At 41.7% G+C, this 15,484-nt stretch overlaps 1 protein-coding gene across 1 annotated transcript in view; it reads left to right on the plus strand.

Moving 5' to 3' along the window:
• The window catches only part of tnpo1 (transportin 1), a 60,453-nt gene extending 45,196 nt beyond the window's left edge, over positions 1-15,257 (plus strand). The window contains exons 14-24 of the mRNA XM_038964624.1: positions 607-693; positions 4,197-4,304; positions 4,804-4,962; positions 6,111-6,198; positions 6,307-6,405; positions 6,525-6,620; positions 10,216-10,291; positions 11,441-11,540; positions 11,720-11,794; positions 12,422-12,561; positions 15,122-15,257. Coding sequence (XP_038820552.1) covers positions 607-693; positions 4,197-4,304; positions 4,804-4,962; positions 6,111-6,198; positions 6,307-6,405; positions 6,525-6,620; positions 10,216-10,291; positions 11,441-11,540; positions 11,720-11,794; positions 12,422-12,529 — 996 coding nt within the window. The 3' untranslated portion in view covers positions 12,530-12,561; positions 15,122-15,257. The remainder of the gene's footprint in view (positions 1-606; positions 694-4,196; positions 4,305-4,803; positions 4,963-6,110; positions 6,199-6,306; positions 6,406-6,524; positions 6,621-10,215; positions 10,292-11,440; positions 11,541-11,719; positions 11,795-12,421; positions 12,562-15,121) is intronic.
• Positions 15,258-15,484: the final 227 nt, after the last annotated feature.

The raw sequence follows: 15,484 nt of genomic DNA on the forward strand, positions 1-15,484 counted from the left end.
CAAGACGTGTTTCGTTAAAGCCTATTTATTTTTGTTACAAGCCGTGTTTCGTTTAAAGGCTGTGTAAAGTTCATTTGTTTCAATGTACCGGTAGGCACCTGCGGCTTATAGACACGTGCGGCTTATTTATGTACAAAATACATTTTTTTTTTAAATTCAGTGGGTGCGGCTTATATTCAGGTGCGCTTAATAGTCCAGCAATTACGGTACCCATGAAAGTGCCTCGGCTATGGCCCGTTTGTTTGTAAGGGTACACTACAGCTTTTTAAATGCCGACACGGAACCTTCTCTGGAGACCAAATCATCTTGAGGATATTCTACATGCAACAGACCGAAGAACTAAAACACTTGCATCATTAACGAAGTGAAAGAGCCGGAAAGGCAGATGCACTGTGACCCCAAAATGTGTGGGGGGGGAGAAGAAAAAAATTGTTCCTTTAGGAATTTTTCTCATCTTTAGACACACACACACATACATTCCGCCAATGTCTCTCACACACACCACAATGACTTGAGCAATACAAAATCTGCACTTGCATTTGATTTCCCCTTTCAGGTGTCTGTCGGATTGTGATTGCTAATGTGTGTACTACTGTATGTGTTTAGGAGTACATTCAGATGCTGATGCCTCCACTGATAGCAAAATGGAACCAGTTGAAGGATGAAGACAAGGATCTGTTCCCTTTACTAGAGGTGAGCCTCACCATTAGGGTTGCAAAGCTACAGGTAGTTTACCAAAGTTAACGGAATCTTAAGTAATTGAGGTAATTACAGTTGATGTCTGATGTTTACATACACCTTAGCCAAATACTTTTAAACTCAGTTTTTCACAATTCCTGACATTTAATCCTAGTAAATATTCCCTGACTTAGGTCAGTTAGGATCACCACTTTATTTTAAGAATGTGAAATGTCAGAATAATAGTAGAGAATTATTTATTTGAGATTTTATTTCTTTCATCACATTCCCAGTGGGTCAGAAGTTTACATACACTCAATTAGTATTTGGTAGCATTGCCTTAAACAATTTAAACTTTGGTCAAACTTTTCGGGTAGCCATCCACAAGCTTCCCACAATAAGTTGGGTGAATTTTGGCCCATTCCTCCTGACAGAGTTGGTGTAACTGAGTCAGGTTTGTAGGCCTCCTTGCGCGAACACGCTTTTTCAGTTCTGCCCACAAATATTCTATAGGATTGAGGTCAGGGCTTTGTGATGGCCACTCCAATACCTCAACTTTGTAGTCCATTTGGAAGACCCATTTGCGACCAAGCTTTAACTTCTGACTGATGTCTTGAGATGTTGCTTCAATATATCCACATAATTTTCGTTCCTCATGATGCCATCAATTTTGTGAAGTGCACCAGTCCCTCCTGCAGCAAAGCACCCCCACAACATGATGCTGCCACACCCGTGCTTCACGGTTGGGATGGTGTTCTTCGGCTTGCAAGCCTCCCCCTTTTTCCTCCAAACATAACGATGGTCATTATGGCCAAACAGTTCTATTTTTGTTTCATCAGACCAGAGGACATTTCTCCAAAAAGTACGATTTTTGTCCCCATGTGCAGTTGCAAACCGTAGTCTGGCTTTTCTATGGCGGTTTTGGAGCAGTGGCTTCTTCCTTGCTGAGCGGCCTTTCGTTTTACTGTGGATATAGATAATTTTGTACCTGTTTCCTCCAGCATCTTCACAAGGTCCTTTGATGTTGTTCTGGGATTGATTTGCACTTTTCGCACCAAAGTACGTTCATCTCTAGGAGACAGAACGCGTCTCCTTCCTGAGCGGTATGATGGCTGTGTGATCCCATGGTGTTTATACTTGCGTACTATTGTTTGTACAGATGAACATGGTACCTTCAGGCATTTGGAAATTGCTCCCAAGAATGAACCAGACTTGTGGAGGTCTACAATTTTTTTGTTGTTGAGGTCTTGGCTGATTTCTTTAGATTTTCCCATAATGTCAAGCAAAGAGGCACCGCGTTTGAAGGTAGGCCTTGAAATACATCCACAGGTATACCACCAATTGACTCAAATTATGTCAATTAGCCTATCAGAAGCTTCTAAAGCCACAGTCAACTTAGTGTATGTAAACTTCTGACCCACTGGAATTGTGATACAGTGAAATAATCTGTCTGTAAACAATTGTTGTAAAAATTACTTGTGTCATGCACAAAGTAGATGTCCTAACCGACTTGCCAAAACTATAATTTGTTAACAAGAAATTTGTGGAGTGGTTGGAAAACAAGTTTTAATGACTCCAACCTAAGTGAATGTTAACTTCCGACTTTAACTGTAGCTGACAAAGTCTTAAATCTAGCTAATTTGTATTTAAATATTACAGGAAAATAAACTGACAACAAGATCATTTTTTTTACAAGTTAATGGTGAGCTAATTCCAGAAAATAGCTTACGGTTGTGAGTGTGACGAATTAAAAGCAGGGCATTCTATTGGAGAAATGTAGAACTTGGACACTGTCTCGTTGGCCTAACGTTATATCCTAATATGACGTCGGTGCAGGTCATGTTCTTTACATTACCGTCGCTGGTAAACACGCACTATATCAAATAAAATCAACGTTTATTTATCACATGCACAGGACACAGAAGATGCAAACGGTACAGTGAAATGGTTACTTGCATAGTGGAGTCTTTTGTTTAGACATGTGCAGTAGCTAGCTAGCTAGCTAAACAATGAACCATAATCCCAACTCATAACATTACTACCCTGCTTGAATCTGCTGGTAGCTAAAGCTAACAAACTAGCTTGGTTCAATGTTAGCTAGCTAACATTAGGCTATAACTAGCAATGCAAATGGATCTGAGATATGAATAATATTACTACATGAGATCATACACGTAACGTTAGCTAGCAAGCCAGCCAGCTAACGTTAGCTAGCTTGCTAACAGTACACATTAAATAGAAATGAAAAATTACTTTCTGACAATTAGAAACGTATAATATCTGAATGTAGCTAGCTAGACTCTCTTAGCTGTATACATAGATGAACGCTTCTCCCTCTGCCATGGATGCCACGGTTGCCCTTAGTTTGAAGATGTTATCCGGAGACAATTGTAATATACAACAGCCTTCTGTGTTGTCTTTTCGACTCCCTCCACATTATTTGTAATCAAATGGCTGAATTTCTCCATCTCTTTAGCTATCATACTCTGCTTTCACCGGGCAGTCCACTGATTTCAAAACTCTGTTCTCCAGAATGTGGAGCGCATTAGCAACTCTTATGCAGTTCTTTGTGATATCTTTCAAAAAAATCTGTGTTAGAAAGGATAAACCTATACATACTGAGCAGCTCATGTTATAGACCGAAGCATGCTACATGGCAGACCAATTACGATTTCATCACCCGGCATCTCCAGCCCATCCATTATCTCAGCCAATCATGGCTAGCAGGAACTTTTTCTGTGTCTAAACCAACTAGGCTCGTAATGTAACCATTTTATTTGTATTTACAGATGGCATAGTTTGTTATTAAGGCACATGAAAGTTCCAGAAGGCATTTCTGCAAATGCTGCAAATGCATTTTGATAAAAAATATGTTCAAAAGCCTCTCCTGTAAAGTAGTGATGCGTGACATACGCCTAGTTTCCTGAAACGAGTCACATATTGACGTAGTAAAAAAAGTGTGTAAGAAAATATAAAGGATATTTCATATTGAAACCCTCATATGAAACCCCAATGGTATTCATTTAGGGTTTATATTTGGGATGTTTTACAGCTTTGTCATATTTTTATTTTAAAATCATCTTGTTGAATTATTTCATATACTTTACATGTGATCATGCCACACATAGGGCCATAGATAATGACCGACACCTGTGATAATCTGATGTACCCAAAAGGGCCACTAGATCGCTTGTGGTAGATTAAATAAAATCCTTGACTGATATCACAATTCTGGTAGTTTACTGATAAACTCTGAAAGTTTCCAGTAATATACCCTCCTTTTGCAACCCTACTCACTGTCCTCTAATCAGACCAATCCACTAGCTCAAGGGGAGTTTCTCACTCTTTCCCGACAACAAATGCTTACCCTGGAAAGCGATAAATTACTTCCTGTAATTGAGGTTATCAAGTATAATATTCTTTCTTTACCTTATGTTCTCTCGTCACATCCCCTTTCTCTCAATCCCCCCCCCCCGCATCTGTCCTTTTTTTTCTCGCTCTCATCATCCCTCTCTCAGTGCCTGTCGTCAGTAGCCACGGCTCTCCAGAGTGGTTTCCTGCCCTACTGTGAGCCTGTGTACCAGCGCTGTGTTAACCTGGTGCAGAAGACCCTCGCTCAGACTATGGTGAGACCTACGGGCACACACACAGTGTACATACAGTGCATTCAGAAAGTATTCAGGCCCCTTGACTTTATCCACATTTTGTTACGTTACAGCCTTATTCTAAAATGGATAAGATTCATTTTTAAAGGCCCACACCCTACAAAGTGTCTGTCTAGTGAATGATGTAAATGTTTGGCCTGGATTCTGGCTCCCCTAAATCAATCTGTTGCATGAGTAACTTTGTTTGTGTAGCGCAATGCTTGTTTTCTTGCCTGCAAGCAATATATTGTTTGTGCCAACTGGCTGCGTGAGTTGGCACTGAACACACCATGGAGAGGCAATTGGCACAGATTGTGTGTGAGAACGTTCGGAAGACTATCTGCTTGCAGTAGGGTGTCATGCTTGGGGAATGTGGCATCTAATTATTTACAATCCCTCCTTTCCCAATTCTAATCCACACTCTCACCTCACTCCCTCTACCACTTGTCTACCCCCCCCCCCCCCCCCCCCCCCCATCCAGCTCCACCAGTCCCAGCCAGACCAGTACGAGGCCCCTGATAAGGACTTTATGATTGTGGCCCTGGACCTGCTCAGTGGATTGGCTGAAGGGTTGGGTGGCAACATCGAGCAGCTGGTCGCACGTAGCAACATCCTCACGCTCATGTACCAGTGCATGCAGGTAACCTGTGTCCTCACCTAGAGCTGTGACGATAAACCGAAAATAAACGCCCTTGCCTTCCGCTTACCGGCGCATTTAGTTTACATCGGTCATTTTCAGTGTTTTTTTTGTTTTTTTTTGCTCCACAAAGTTGCTGTAGATTGTTCTAAAACCATTATTTGGTCAACAGGAATAGCCTATGGATTATGTTGATTCCTGCTACGAAGGTACTGTATCTGCCTGACCCCGTTTCGCTGTCGGCTGCTGTGTGAGCGAGCCATTCTCAATCTCTCCCCACTCTGCGCAAGGAGGGAGAGATGCATTCTGAGAAGCACAAGCATATGACCGTTGCTCAAAATGCTATTGCGGGAAAAAATACTGTTTTCATAGCAACTACTGTTGTTCTAGTTACATAGAGGAGAGTCACAGCTTTCTGTGATTTTTTTATAATTTTTAATCATGTATTTCTCACCTCATTAATATTAAGTTCATGGCACCAGTACATCCGGAGAAGGCTGTAGTTAGTATGGTTTTGATGCGCCCGCAGAGCGCAGCGCACCATTTGCAGTGAATAGTAGCCTAGGCCTAGCACTGGAAAATTTGTGTAGGGCATCAGGCTACATTTACAGAATGATTCATCAATTAGCCTACATGGCTATCTAGCAACAATATCGTATTTAGAGTTAGCAATCTCGCTAAGTGTTTTGAGTTCCCACTTCCTCCGGTGGTGAATAATATAGCCTATAGTGTAGGCTCTCTGAAGAGCCAAAAAGAAATCAGATAAGTCTGGCTCCAACATCAAAGGTGTCACATCAAAATATCAATCATGCATTTCCTGGATATGTTAGATGAAATGGCTTATTTTTTAAATCATAGGCTACCATCACAGTTGTCTGTCTTGGCACTGCCGCTAATGTAAAGTAACTATACATTAAATGTTATTTTTCGAAAAAATTGTATTTGTTATCGACAAATTCTCTCTACTCTCTCCCTCTTTCTCTCCCCCTCTTTTCCTCGCTCTCTTCCTCTCTTTATCGTTTCCTCTCCCAACTCTTTTCCTCTCTCTCTCTCTCCCTCGCTTTCTCTTGCTCTCTCTTCCTTTCTCCATCTCCCCCTCTTTCGCTCTCTCACTCTTTCTTTTTTCTTTTCTCTCTCTTCCTCCCACTCAGGACAAAATGCCTGAGGTGCGTCAGAGCTCCTTTGCTCTGCTGGGTGACCTGACTAAGGCTTGTTTCCTGCACGTAAAGCCATGCATTGGTAAGTACTCTTTTCTCTTAATCCACATTGGCAGTAACACACCGCTTAGTAGTCTAAATGTCAGGTTATCATTTACCGATGGTAAAAGCCTCTTTCTCTCCTATGCAGCTGATTTCATGCCTATATTAGGCACTAATCTGAACCCAGAATTGATATCGGTGTGTAACAATGCAACATGGGCAATCGGAGAGATATCTATACAAATGGGTGAGTGTCCGCAAAACAGTCACAAACACACCAGCTTACATGCATTTTAATTAACACACACACACGCACTTGCACTCACACACAGCCTCCCTCACGGACCTTTTTCCACCTCTCCCCAGGTGCTGAGATGCAACCATATGTGGCCATGGTGCTGCACCAGCTGGTTGAGATCATCAACAGGCCCAACACCCCAAAGACCCTGCTGGAGAACACAGGTACCACAAGGTGGCACTTTGCTGAGCCCGCCAGCCACAGCGCAGGGAGGTGTCGCACGGTCCATCAGGCCTGCTCTGAGCGCGTCCCAATCGTCCTTCCCTTCTCCAAAAGTGTGCACTTGTTCACTTCCCTTCATGGATTTGACAGGAAATGACCGGTATATGAAAACTCCCCCTTGCCCGTGCCAAGACTAATCCAAAGCGTTTACGTTTTTGGGGAGTAGTGAACGAGTGCACACTTCAGGTGAAGGAGAGATTATTGGGATGCACCCTCTGACTGGAGAGAGGCCATTCATCTCTATCTGAAAGCCTCCCCAAGCCCTATGCCTTACAGGTTTCGCCGGTTTCGCCCAAATATTCCAACTATTCCTACCAACCGATCTATTGCTTAGAGGCTCTGTTTATGGGCTGTTGGATCCCTGCTGAAGTAAATGAAATGTTGCTCAGGTGGAAAGAGGGAGTGAACCAGGTTTCCACCCATTTATTAAAAAAAATGTACCCCTTTTTTCTCCCCAATTTCATTATTACGATCTTGTCTCGTCGCTGCAACTCACCAACGGGCTTGGGAGAGGCGAAGGTTGAGTCATACGTCCTCCGAAAACATGACCCGCCAAACCGCGCTTCTTACCTGACAACCGAAGTCAGCCTTTAGGCACCCGGGCTGCGTCAAGGAGTCGCTAGAGCGCGATGAGCCAATAGACCGCTCACTCAGGAGGCCTCCTGAAATCCTTTTTATGCGAGTAAAGTACATGTCGGATAAAAAAATGTCACGACGGGCCTGATGGGAATTGCACATTTTGTCTAAACTTTCCAAATGTTGACAAGACAAAATACGCTAGACAAGGTGGTCTATTTGTCCGTAAAATTTGTTGTGTGAGAAATGGTGTCGGAAACTAGACTGGTGACCCACACTAAATTCTTCCGCTGCTCTTTCATTCGCTACATACTTTAGTCTGCAATCATTGGAAGTAATTTGTGGTGACGATGGGCATTGTACAAAAGTCATCATCAATTGTATCATCTCCAACCAATCAGATTATCAAAGCCAATGACGATTTTTCAAACTGCCACTTTACCCACGTGTGTTCTGGCTCTGGCCCAACCCATCAGTTTCTGGACCATTTGGATGGCCCTGAATTTGTTTGCATTCGGTGACGCGTCAGGGAGGTACTCAGATCCAGACTCATTTCAAAGAAGAAACTAATGTCCATGGGCGTGGTGTACCGTTTGGCCGAGGCAAGGCGTCTGGGTAGCCAGGCACGGTTGAAACCCCTTTATGCACAAATATTTATATAATAACCATCATACCGAATTTAAACTTGGAGTAACGCAATATGTTATGTAGTCCTCCCACTACGACTCGGGAAAGCATGCAGTTTATTAGGCTACAGATGAAATAAGTTATGAACTTCACAGGGTGGTGAATGTGCACGGTGATGAGCTTGATGCTCCTTACCAATAAATATTGAGGGTCTTATTCTGGTGAGATGAGGATCGATGCTTGATGGCTGTTTGACGAGGGGGATAAAATGTATGCTCTTAGCATGTAGGTATCCTACCTGCACTGTATCTGCAAGCTGTTGGTTAGAGTACACAAATGTGAAGACCAGAGTGGGCACATTTGCAATATAACGGAACATTTGTTGTGATAAAACCATCAGTAGAGTTGAAAATGCGATAGAAACCAATTTAACTTGTATTTCTTTATTCGTTACATGGGAATTTAACCCCAAACGTTATTTTATATGCACTACGTCATCACGCATAGCCTTTTATCCTCAACAAGTCAATTTGATGGAAACACATCGCTGGTGTGAAAATGCGCATATTGTTTTTATGCAGATTTTATAATATTAGCATGAAAATCTGTCGCCAATTGGATGGAAAACTAGCTTATAGACTGAGAATCTTTGGAAAGTTTTTAAAAAACCGAGCGAACCCTGTAAGTGTACAGTCTTGGCGTGATTAACTGAAATGAATTGATTCTATTGTACCTGTGGTTGTCAGCTTTTTCTAGCTGTATTTCTATTCAAGTGAAGTTGAAGTGTTGAGCAGCATCAGTAGCTGACAGTGAGGCCTTAACTGAGACAGATGAGTGTCTCCCAACCTCACTTATAGTCAAACGCTTAAAGAGTTCATACGGTTAATTGAATGTTTACTGAACACTCGGATAATAGTAATGAATAATAATAACTAGTCTTCTTTGCTGATTTGAGGAAAGAGCTAATCCCACCCTAAACATTTTTGTGGTGTTCAAATGTTATAGCACCTACACTTAGCAAACAAACCTTCGGTTACACTCTGCTCTTATTTAGAAGCTCTATTCGAATTGTAAACTGTGCTTGGGAAAGCCAAAATGGCCGCCTGACATAAACTAGAACTGCTGAGCCAAAATGAGGGTGAAGTGTAACCTGCTTAACTAACCCTACCAGGAAAACTAGGGAATTTGTAGATGTTGTTCTGTTTGTCAGTTTATTTGTTTTTAGTTACTGTTTTTTTGAAATGTGAATGCATATCTGCCAATAGATGTTGAATGTTGTTTAGTGAAAGGATGGCAAATGTTTGATGCAGGATACGTGATGGATTGATGGAGCCATAGCACTATGCTGTTGAGCTCAGACCACTGCCATTCTATTTAAGTATGATAACTTGAAACATAAACCCCTGTTTCCATTTGGTTTCCCAATCTCAATTTTTCCCCTAACCAATCAAAACATTCAGAAATATATTCATGTTGATTATCTTATACCTCACCAATTTGATCATTCAGAGCAATTTTAAAGCACATTTAATGTCACGTCAACACTAAAATTGAGGTGGATTGGGTTTGAGGCCATATATAGCTATAACTCCTCCCCTCCACCCTCATTTGAAACGAATCAGCCTATCCTGCACTGAACTCGATTTCTAATGAGCCTATCATCTGCTTTCTGCATGTCTCATTGGACTGTTCATAAATGCCTGTTTCTTAATGAGAATGTTGCATAGTTTTGTGTCTCTTAAACTTAGGTCCTCTCTGCCTCTTCATAAGAACCTGCTGTCTCTTTCCATGTAGTTGGCTTGGAGTAATGTCATTTCTTTACAACCAAAAGAAAAAGTTTCTGTTTCTTAAGGAAAGATTAACCTTTTTGTGAGTTTAAGGGAGAACCCTATGAAAGCTCAATTCCCAGCTATCAACTTTGAGAGGAATAATAACCGTGTAAACATTCCATGCTGGCAGTTAACTAATGACTTCACATTTACACTTTTTTATTTTATTTTGGAGAGAGGAGTTTGTTGCAAGAGAACAGGAGCCATTTCGCCATTCGTATTTCTGACGTCCGAGCAGGCATGTTGCCGTTTGATTGATATTGTGTCGTCAAAGTGTTCTCCCTTAAATCATTTTTTTGTTTTTACTATCTTAGATTCCACCCCAGTAGTGAGCGGGGCAGTAATAATCAACACTAGTGAATTCTTCTGTTTATTATCATGCACAGATTCTGTTGATTTTATGTTTCTGAGTTGTTTGTTTGTTTTTTTTCTTCTTTTTTTTCTCCTCATTGCTCATGTCTTGGTTGGCGTTTGGTGGTGTATAACCGTGATTGCGTTACCTTAGCAATAACAATTGGTCGTCTTGGTTACGTTTGTCCTCAAGAGGTGGCACCGATGCTACAGCAGTTTATAAGACCCTGGTGTGTATTATTCAATATTTTTATTTTATTCTTTTCCTCTGGGTCTGTCGCTCCCTGTCCTGTCATTCTCGCTTTTCCCTGTCACTGTCTCTCTCTCTCTCTTCATCCCTCTTTCTTTCTAAAATAAGTATTTTCTGTTTCTCCTGAATCAGTCTGTAAGCATTGCCAACCATGTGACTAATCCTGTCCTCTTTTAGGTTCCCTCAGTCTGTGATTTTTATTTTTGCCTCAGTAGCACCTTCATGTATTTGATACATTATTGGTTTATTTATTTTACTTTTTTTGTTGTCGTTGTTAATTGTCGGTAACTACTAATTAGTGCATGGGATTCAGATTGTCACATGCCTGCTGGTTCAGAACGAGAAAGGGAAAACAAACGGCTTCCCAAAAATTCCAGACGCATTCCCAAAAGCATTTCCAGATCATTCCTAAATCCCCCCCCCCTCGTCCAATAGTCCTCCAGCTGCACGTGCTTATCCCAGAATTCCTCAAAACTTCCTTTAAGAAAAAAGTTCTAGTAAAGGCTTCCCTGAATGCCATTATCTGAATGCCAAGTTATTTTAAGTGATAAAGCCGTTTTAGTGACTCACGTGTAAGTGAATAGAGTTAAGTGCCTTCGCACAGTCTCAGAATGACAGGTTTGTTTGATCTGCATGCACAATTCTGATACTGTTTTAGATAACCGGAGAGAAATACCTTTTCTCCCCACAAGAATGTGTTGTACCGAACTAAGTAGTCTTTGTAAAAGTACTTCCGGTAGTATCAAGTCTTCGAAAGATCTAAAAGGTCGTAGATTGAATCCACATGTAGAGAGTAAAAATGGCTAGTTGACATTTAATATACTATAGGTTCTATTTATTAAAATGTTTACAGTAACATATAATCAACAAAACCCTTTGAGGCAATATGTAGTATTTTAAAATGTATTTTACTTATACATGACGTTTCATAGTGGAATTTATGTTTTTGAATTGTGTTGGAATGTATTAGTGAAAAGTAATAGTAATATGGCATACCTGTACAAGTAAGTTATTGAATGCAGTCAATGGTAACTTCAGAGTGCTATAAGGGTATTGAATTGTAATTCTATGCAGTACTTAACGGCAGCCCTTCTGGCCTGGTGTAAAACGTGGCTGTTCCTGTTGGCAGGTGTACCTCTTTACGTAACATAAGAGACAATGAGGAGAAAGACTCAGCGTTCCGAGGCATCTGCACTATGATCAGTGTCAACCCAGGAGGAGTTGTGCAGGTGAGGCCCCTAGGCAACGCTGCCCTCTTGAGGATAATGTATGAACTGCACTTTTCATGGCCCAATCAGTTGAGGACTAAGAAAAATAAAGGAACTGCATTACTGGTTAGATGGCCCATTAGTGAACGATGTTAGTTGTAAAAGTTGTCTCAAGCCAGACCTTTTCTCATTTCCTCCAGGATTTTATATTTTTCTGTGATGCAGTGGCCTCATGGGTAAATCCAAAGGATGATCTGCGTGACATGTTTGGCAAGGTAAGAACTGATCGTGACTGTGGCCTTTTTCATTTGGGCAAAATTCCGTCCACTCTCTTCCGTGACCCGGAAACTTGTAAGTGGTTGAGGAGAGTGTCAATTTCTTAGTAGAGGAACGGGTGATAGCCATGATAGCCAGTCCTTTTATGGAACAGCTTTGACATCTGCCACACACCCTTTGAAGCAGTTGTTTTCTCGAAGGAGAAAAGCATGCAAACGTTTAAAAATGATATCCTACTTATACGTGAATCTATAAAATGTCTTGCACAACTAGCCTCATTAGTTTTATGACTTTACACATTTTATTTTGGGATTACACCCCTGTAAACGTAATTTGCCTGATGACGCGCGAGTGGAGTTATTTCATACAAGCGCATTTTCGTCCACGTTCCTTCACATCGCCACCTCTCCTCGATTACCTTTGACCTTTTTCAAAAGGAGGCGAGCGTGGAAGGTGGAGCGAGGACGCAGGAGTTGAGCAACTCCAATTGAGAAAAGGCCTATGTACCATGGGCCAAGACTGAGTACCTGTGTGTGAGAAAGGAGAAGATGAGATTATCCTGATCCACAATGCATGTGAGTGCATAGCTTTGTGCGTACATTGTAATTATGTGTTGATATTTTCAGATCCTCCATGGGTTCAAGAACCAGGTGGGCGAGGAGAACTGGGGGCGTTTCTCAGACCAGTTCCCTCTGCCTCTGAAGGAACGACTGGCAGCCTTCTACGGGGTGTAACGCTTTCCTTAGGAACAGGCCTGTTTAAGGGGGTAAGTCGCACATTCATGTTTAAAAATGGTTGAAAATCTAATTAGAGCTGAGATATCGGATCTAAGGCATTTTCGTATCTCCTCAGTTTGTCATCCACCTTATTTGAGCAAAACGATAAGCAAGCAAAACGAAGTTGATATACAGTACCTTCAAAGTATTCACACCCTTTGACTTTTTCCACATTATGTTGTGTTACAGCCTGAATTTAAAATGGATTAAATTGAGATTTTGTTTGTCACTGGCCTACACACAATACCCCATAATGTCAGTGGAATTATGTTTTTTGACATTTTTACAAATGAAATGTCTTTAGTCAGTAAGTATTCAACCCCTTTGTTATGGCAAGATTCAATTATTGGTTAAAAATGTGCTTAACAAGTCACATAAGTTGCATGGACTCGCTCTGTGAAATAATAGTTTTTAACATGATTTTTGAATGACTAGCTCATCTCTGTACCCCACACATATAATTATCTGTAAGCTCCTTCAGGCGAGCAGTGAATTTCAAACACAGATTCAACCACAAAGAACAGGGAAGCCTGTACAGAATAACAATACACAGATATATACAGTTGAAGTTGGAAGTTTACATACACTTAGTTTAGAGTCATTAACTTGTTTTTCAACCACACCACACATTTCTTGCTTACAAACTATAGTTTTGGCAAGTCGGGTAGGACATCTACTTTGTGTCATGGCTTTAGAAGCTTCTGATAGGCTAATTGACATTATTTGAGTCAATTGGAGGTGTACCCGTGGATGTATTTCAAGGGCTACATTCAAACTCAGTGCCTCTTTGCTTGACATCATGGGAAAATCAAAAGAAATCAGCCAATACAACAGAAAAATGTCTGGTTCATCCTTGGGAGCAATTTCCAAACGCCACGTTCATCTGTACAAACAATAGTGCACAAGTATAAACACCATGGGACCACGCAGCCGTCATACCGCTCAGGAGGAGATGCGTTCTGTCTCCTAGAGATGAATGGACTTTGGTGCGAAAAGTGCAAATCAATCCCAGAACAACAGCAATGGACCTTGTGGAAATGCTGGAGGAAACGGGTACCAACTTATCTATATCCACAGTAAAACGAGGCCTATATCGACATAACCTGAATGGCCGCTCAGCAAGGAAGAAGGCACTGCTCCAAAACCGCCATAAAAAAGCCAGACTTTGGTTTGCAACTGCCCATGGGGACAAAGATCGTACTTTTTGGAGAAATGTCCTCTGGTCTGATGAAACAAAAATTGAACTGATTGGCTATAATGACCATCGTTATGTTTGGAGGAAAAAGGAGGAGGCTTGCAAGCCAAAGAACACCATCCCAACCGTGAAGCACGGGGGTGGCAGCATCATGTTGTGGGGGTGCTTTGCTGCAGGAGGGACTGGTGCACTTCACAATAGATGGCTTCATGAGGATGGAAAATTATGGTGGTATATTGAAGCAACATAATAATGACCTGGGGCTGTTTCTCATGGTTCGTTCTAGGCCCCGTAGATCCAGTGAAGGGAAATCTGAACGCTACGGCATACAATGACATTCTAGATGATTCTGTGCTTCCAAATTTGTGGCAACAGTTTGGGGAAGGTCCTTTCCTGTTTCTACTTGACAATGTCCTTGTGCACAAAGCGAGGTCCATACAGAAATGGTTTGTAGAGATTGGTGTTGAAGAACTTGACTGCTCTGCACAGAGTCCTGACCTCAACCCCTTCAAACACTTTTGGGATGAATTGGAACGATGACTGCAAGCCAGGCCTAATCGCCCAACGTCAGTGCCTGACCTCACTAATGCTCTTGTAGGGTGAATGCAAGTCCCTGCAGCAATGTTCCAGCATCTAGTGGAAATCCTTCCCAGAAGAGTGGAGGCTGTTATAGCAGCAAAAGGGGGACCAATTCCATATTAATTCAATTTTGGAATCAAATGTTTGATGAGCAGGTGTCCACATACTTTTGGTAATATAGTGTATTCCAAAACATGCATCCAGTTTGCAACAAGGCACTAAAGTAATACTCCAAAAAATGTGGTAAAACAATTAACTTTTTGCCCTGAATACAAAAGTGTTATTTTGGGGCAAACCCAGTACAACACGTAACTGAGGAACACTCTCTATATACTTGAAAATCTATTGCAATACTTAAATGGTTGTCTAGCAATGATCAACAACCAATTTGACAGAGCTTGAAGAATTTTGAAAATAATAAATGGCCAAATGTTGCACAATCCAGGTGTGGAAAGCTCTTAGAGACTTATCCAGGAAGTCTCGCAGCTGTATTCGCTGCCAAAGGTGCTTCTACAAAGTATTGACTCAGGGGTTTGATTTACATGTAAATGAGAGATTTCTGTATTTCATTTTCAATAAAAGCATGTTTCCACTTTGTCATGTGTAGATGGGTGAGAAGGAAAATGTTTGAATCCATTCTGAATTTAGGCTGTAACATCCATATGTGGAGTAAGTGAAGGGTTTGAATAGTTTCCGGAAGGATCTTTATGTGTGGGGGATGGGCTTTAAGCATATTTTCCCATTAATATTGACTACCTCTGTCTCTCTCCTACCAGGCCATTCACTATGGGAGACGACGGATGGGAACCTCTTATACCCAGGGAACATGTTACCCTTTACTGGGGGTAGGGTCTGCCAGCTGGGGAGGGAAGGGGGTGCAGACCGTGACCCCTCAACCTTCTGGATGGGCGGGGTGGGATGGGAGGGAGGTGTTAGCCAGCCGAGGCACTCAGCGCCCCCCCCCCCCACGCAACAGGCGAGGGGGACATGGGGACCGGCGGGCCAAATTTATCAAGGGAGGAAAAATGTATTTAATCATTTCAACATCACAATCAGTAATGAAAAGATGTCAGCTTAGCCATTTTTGTTTAGTCTCTTTTTTAAATGTTCTTTCATCCAAGCTCTCCAGCGACGTTAAA

Source organism: Salvelinus namaycush, chromosome 26 (assembly GCF_016432855.1).
Source record: "Salvelinus namaycush isolate Seneca chromosome 26, SaNama_1.0, whole genome shotgun sequence".
In the NCBI taxonomy this organism is placed as follows: domain Eukaryota; kingdom Metazoa; phylum Chordata; class Actinopteri; order Salmoniformes; family Salmonidae; genus Salvelinus; species Salvelinus namaycush.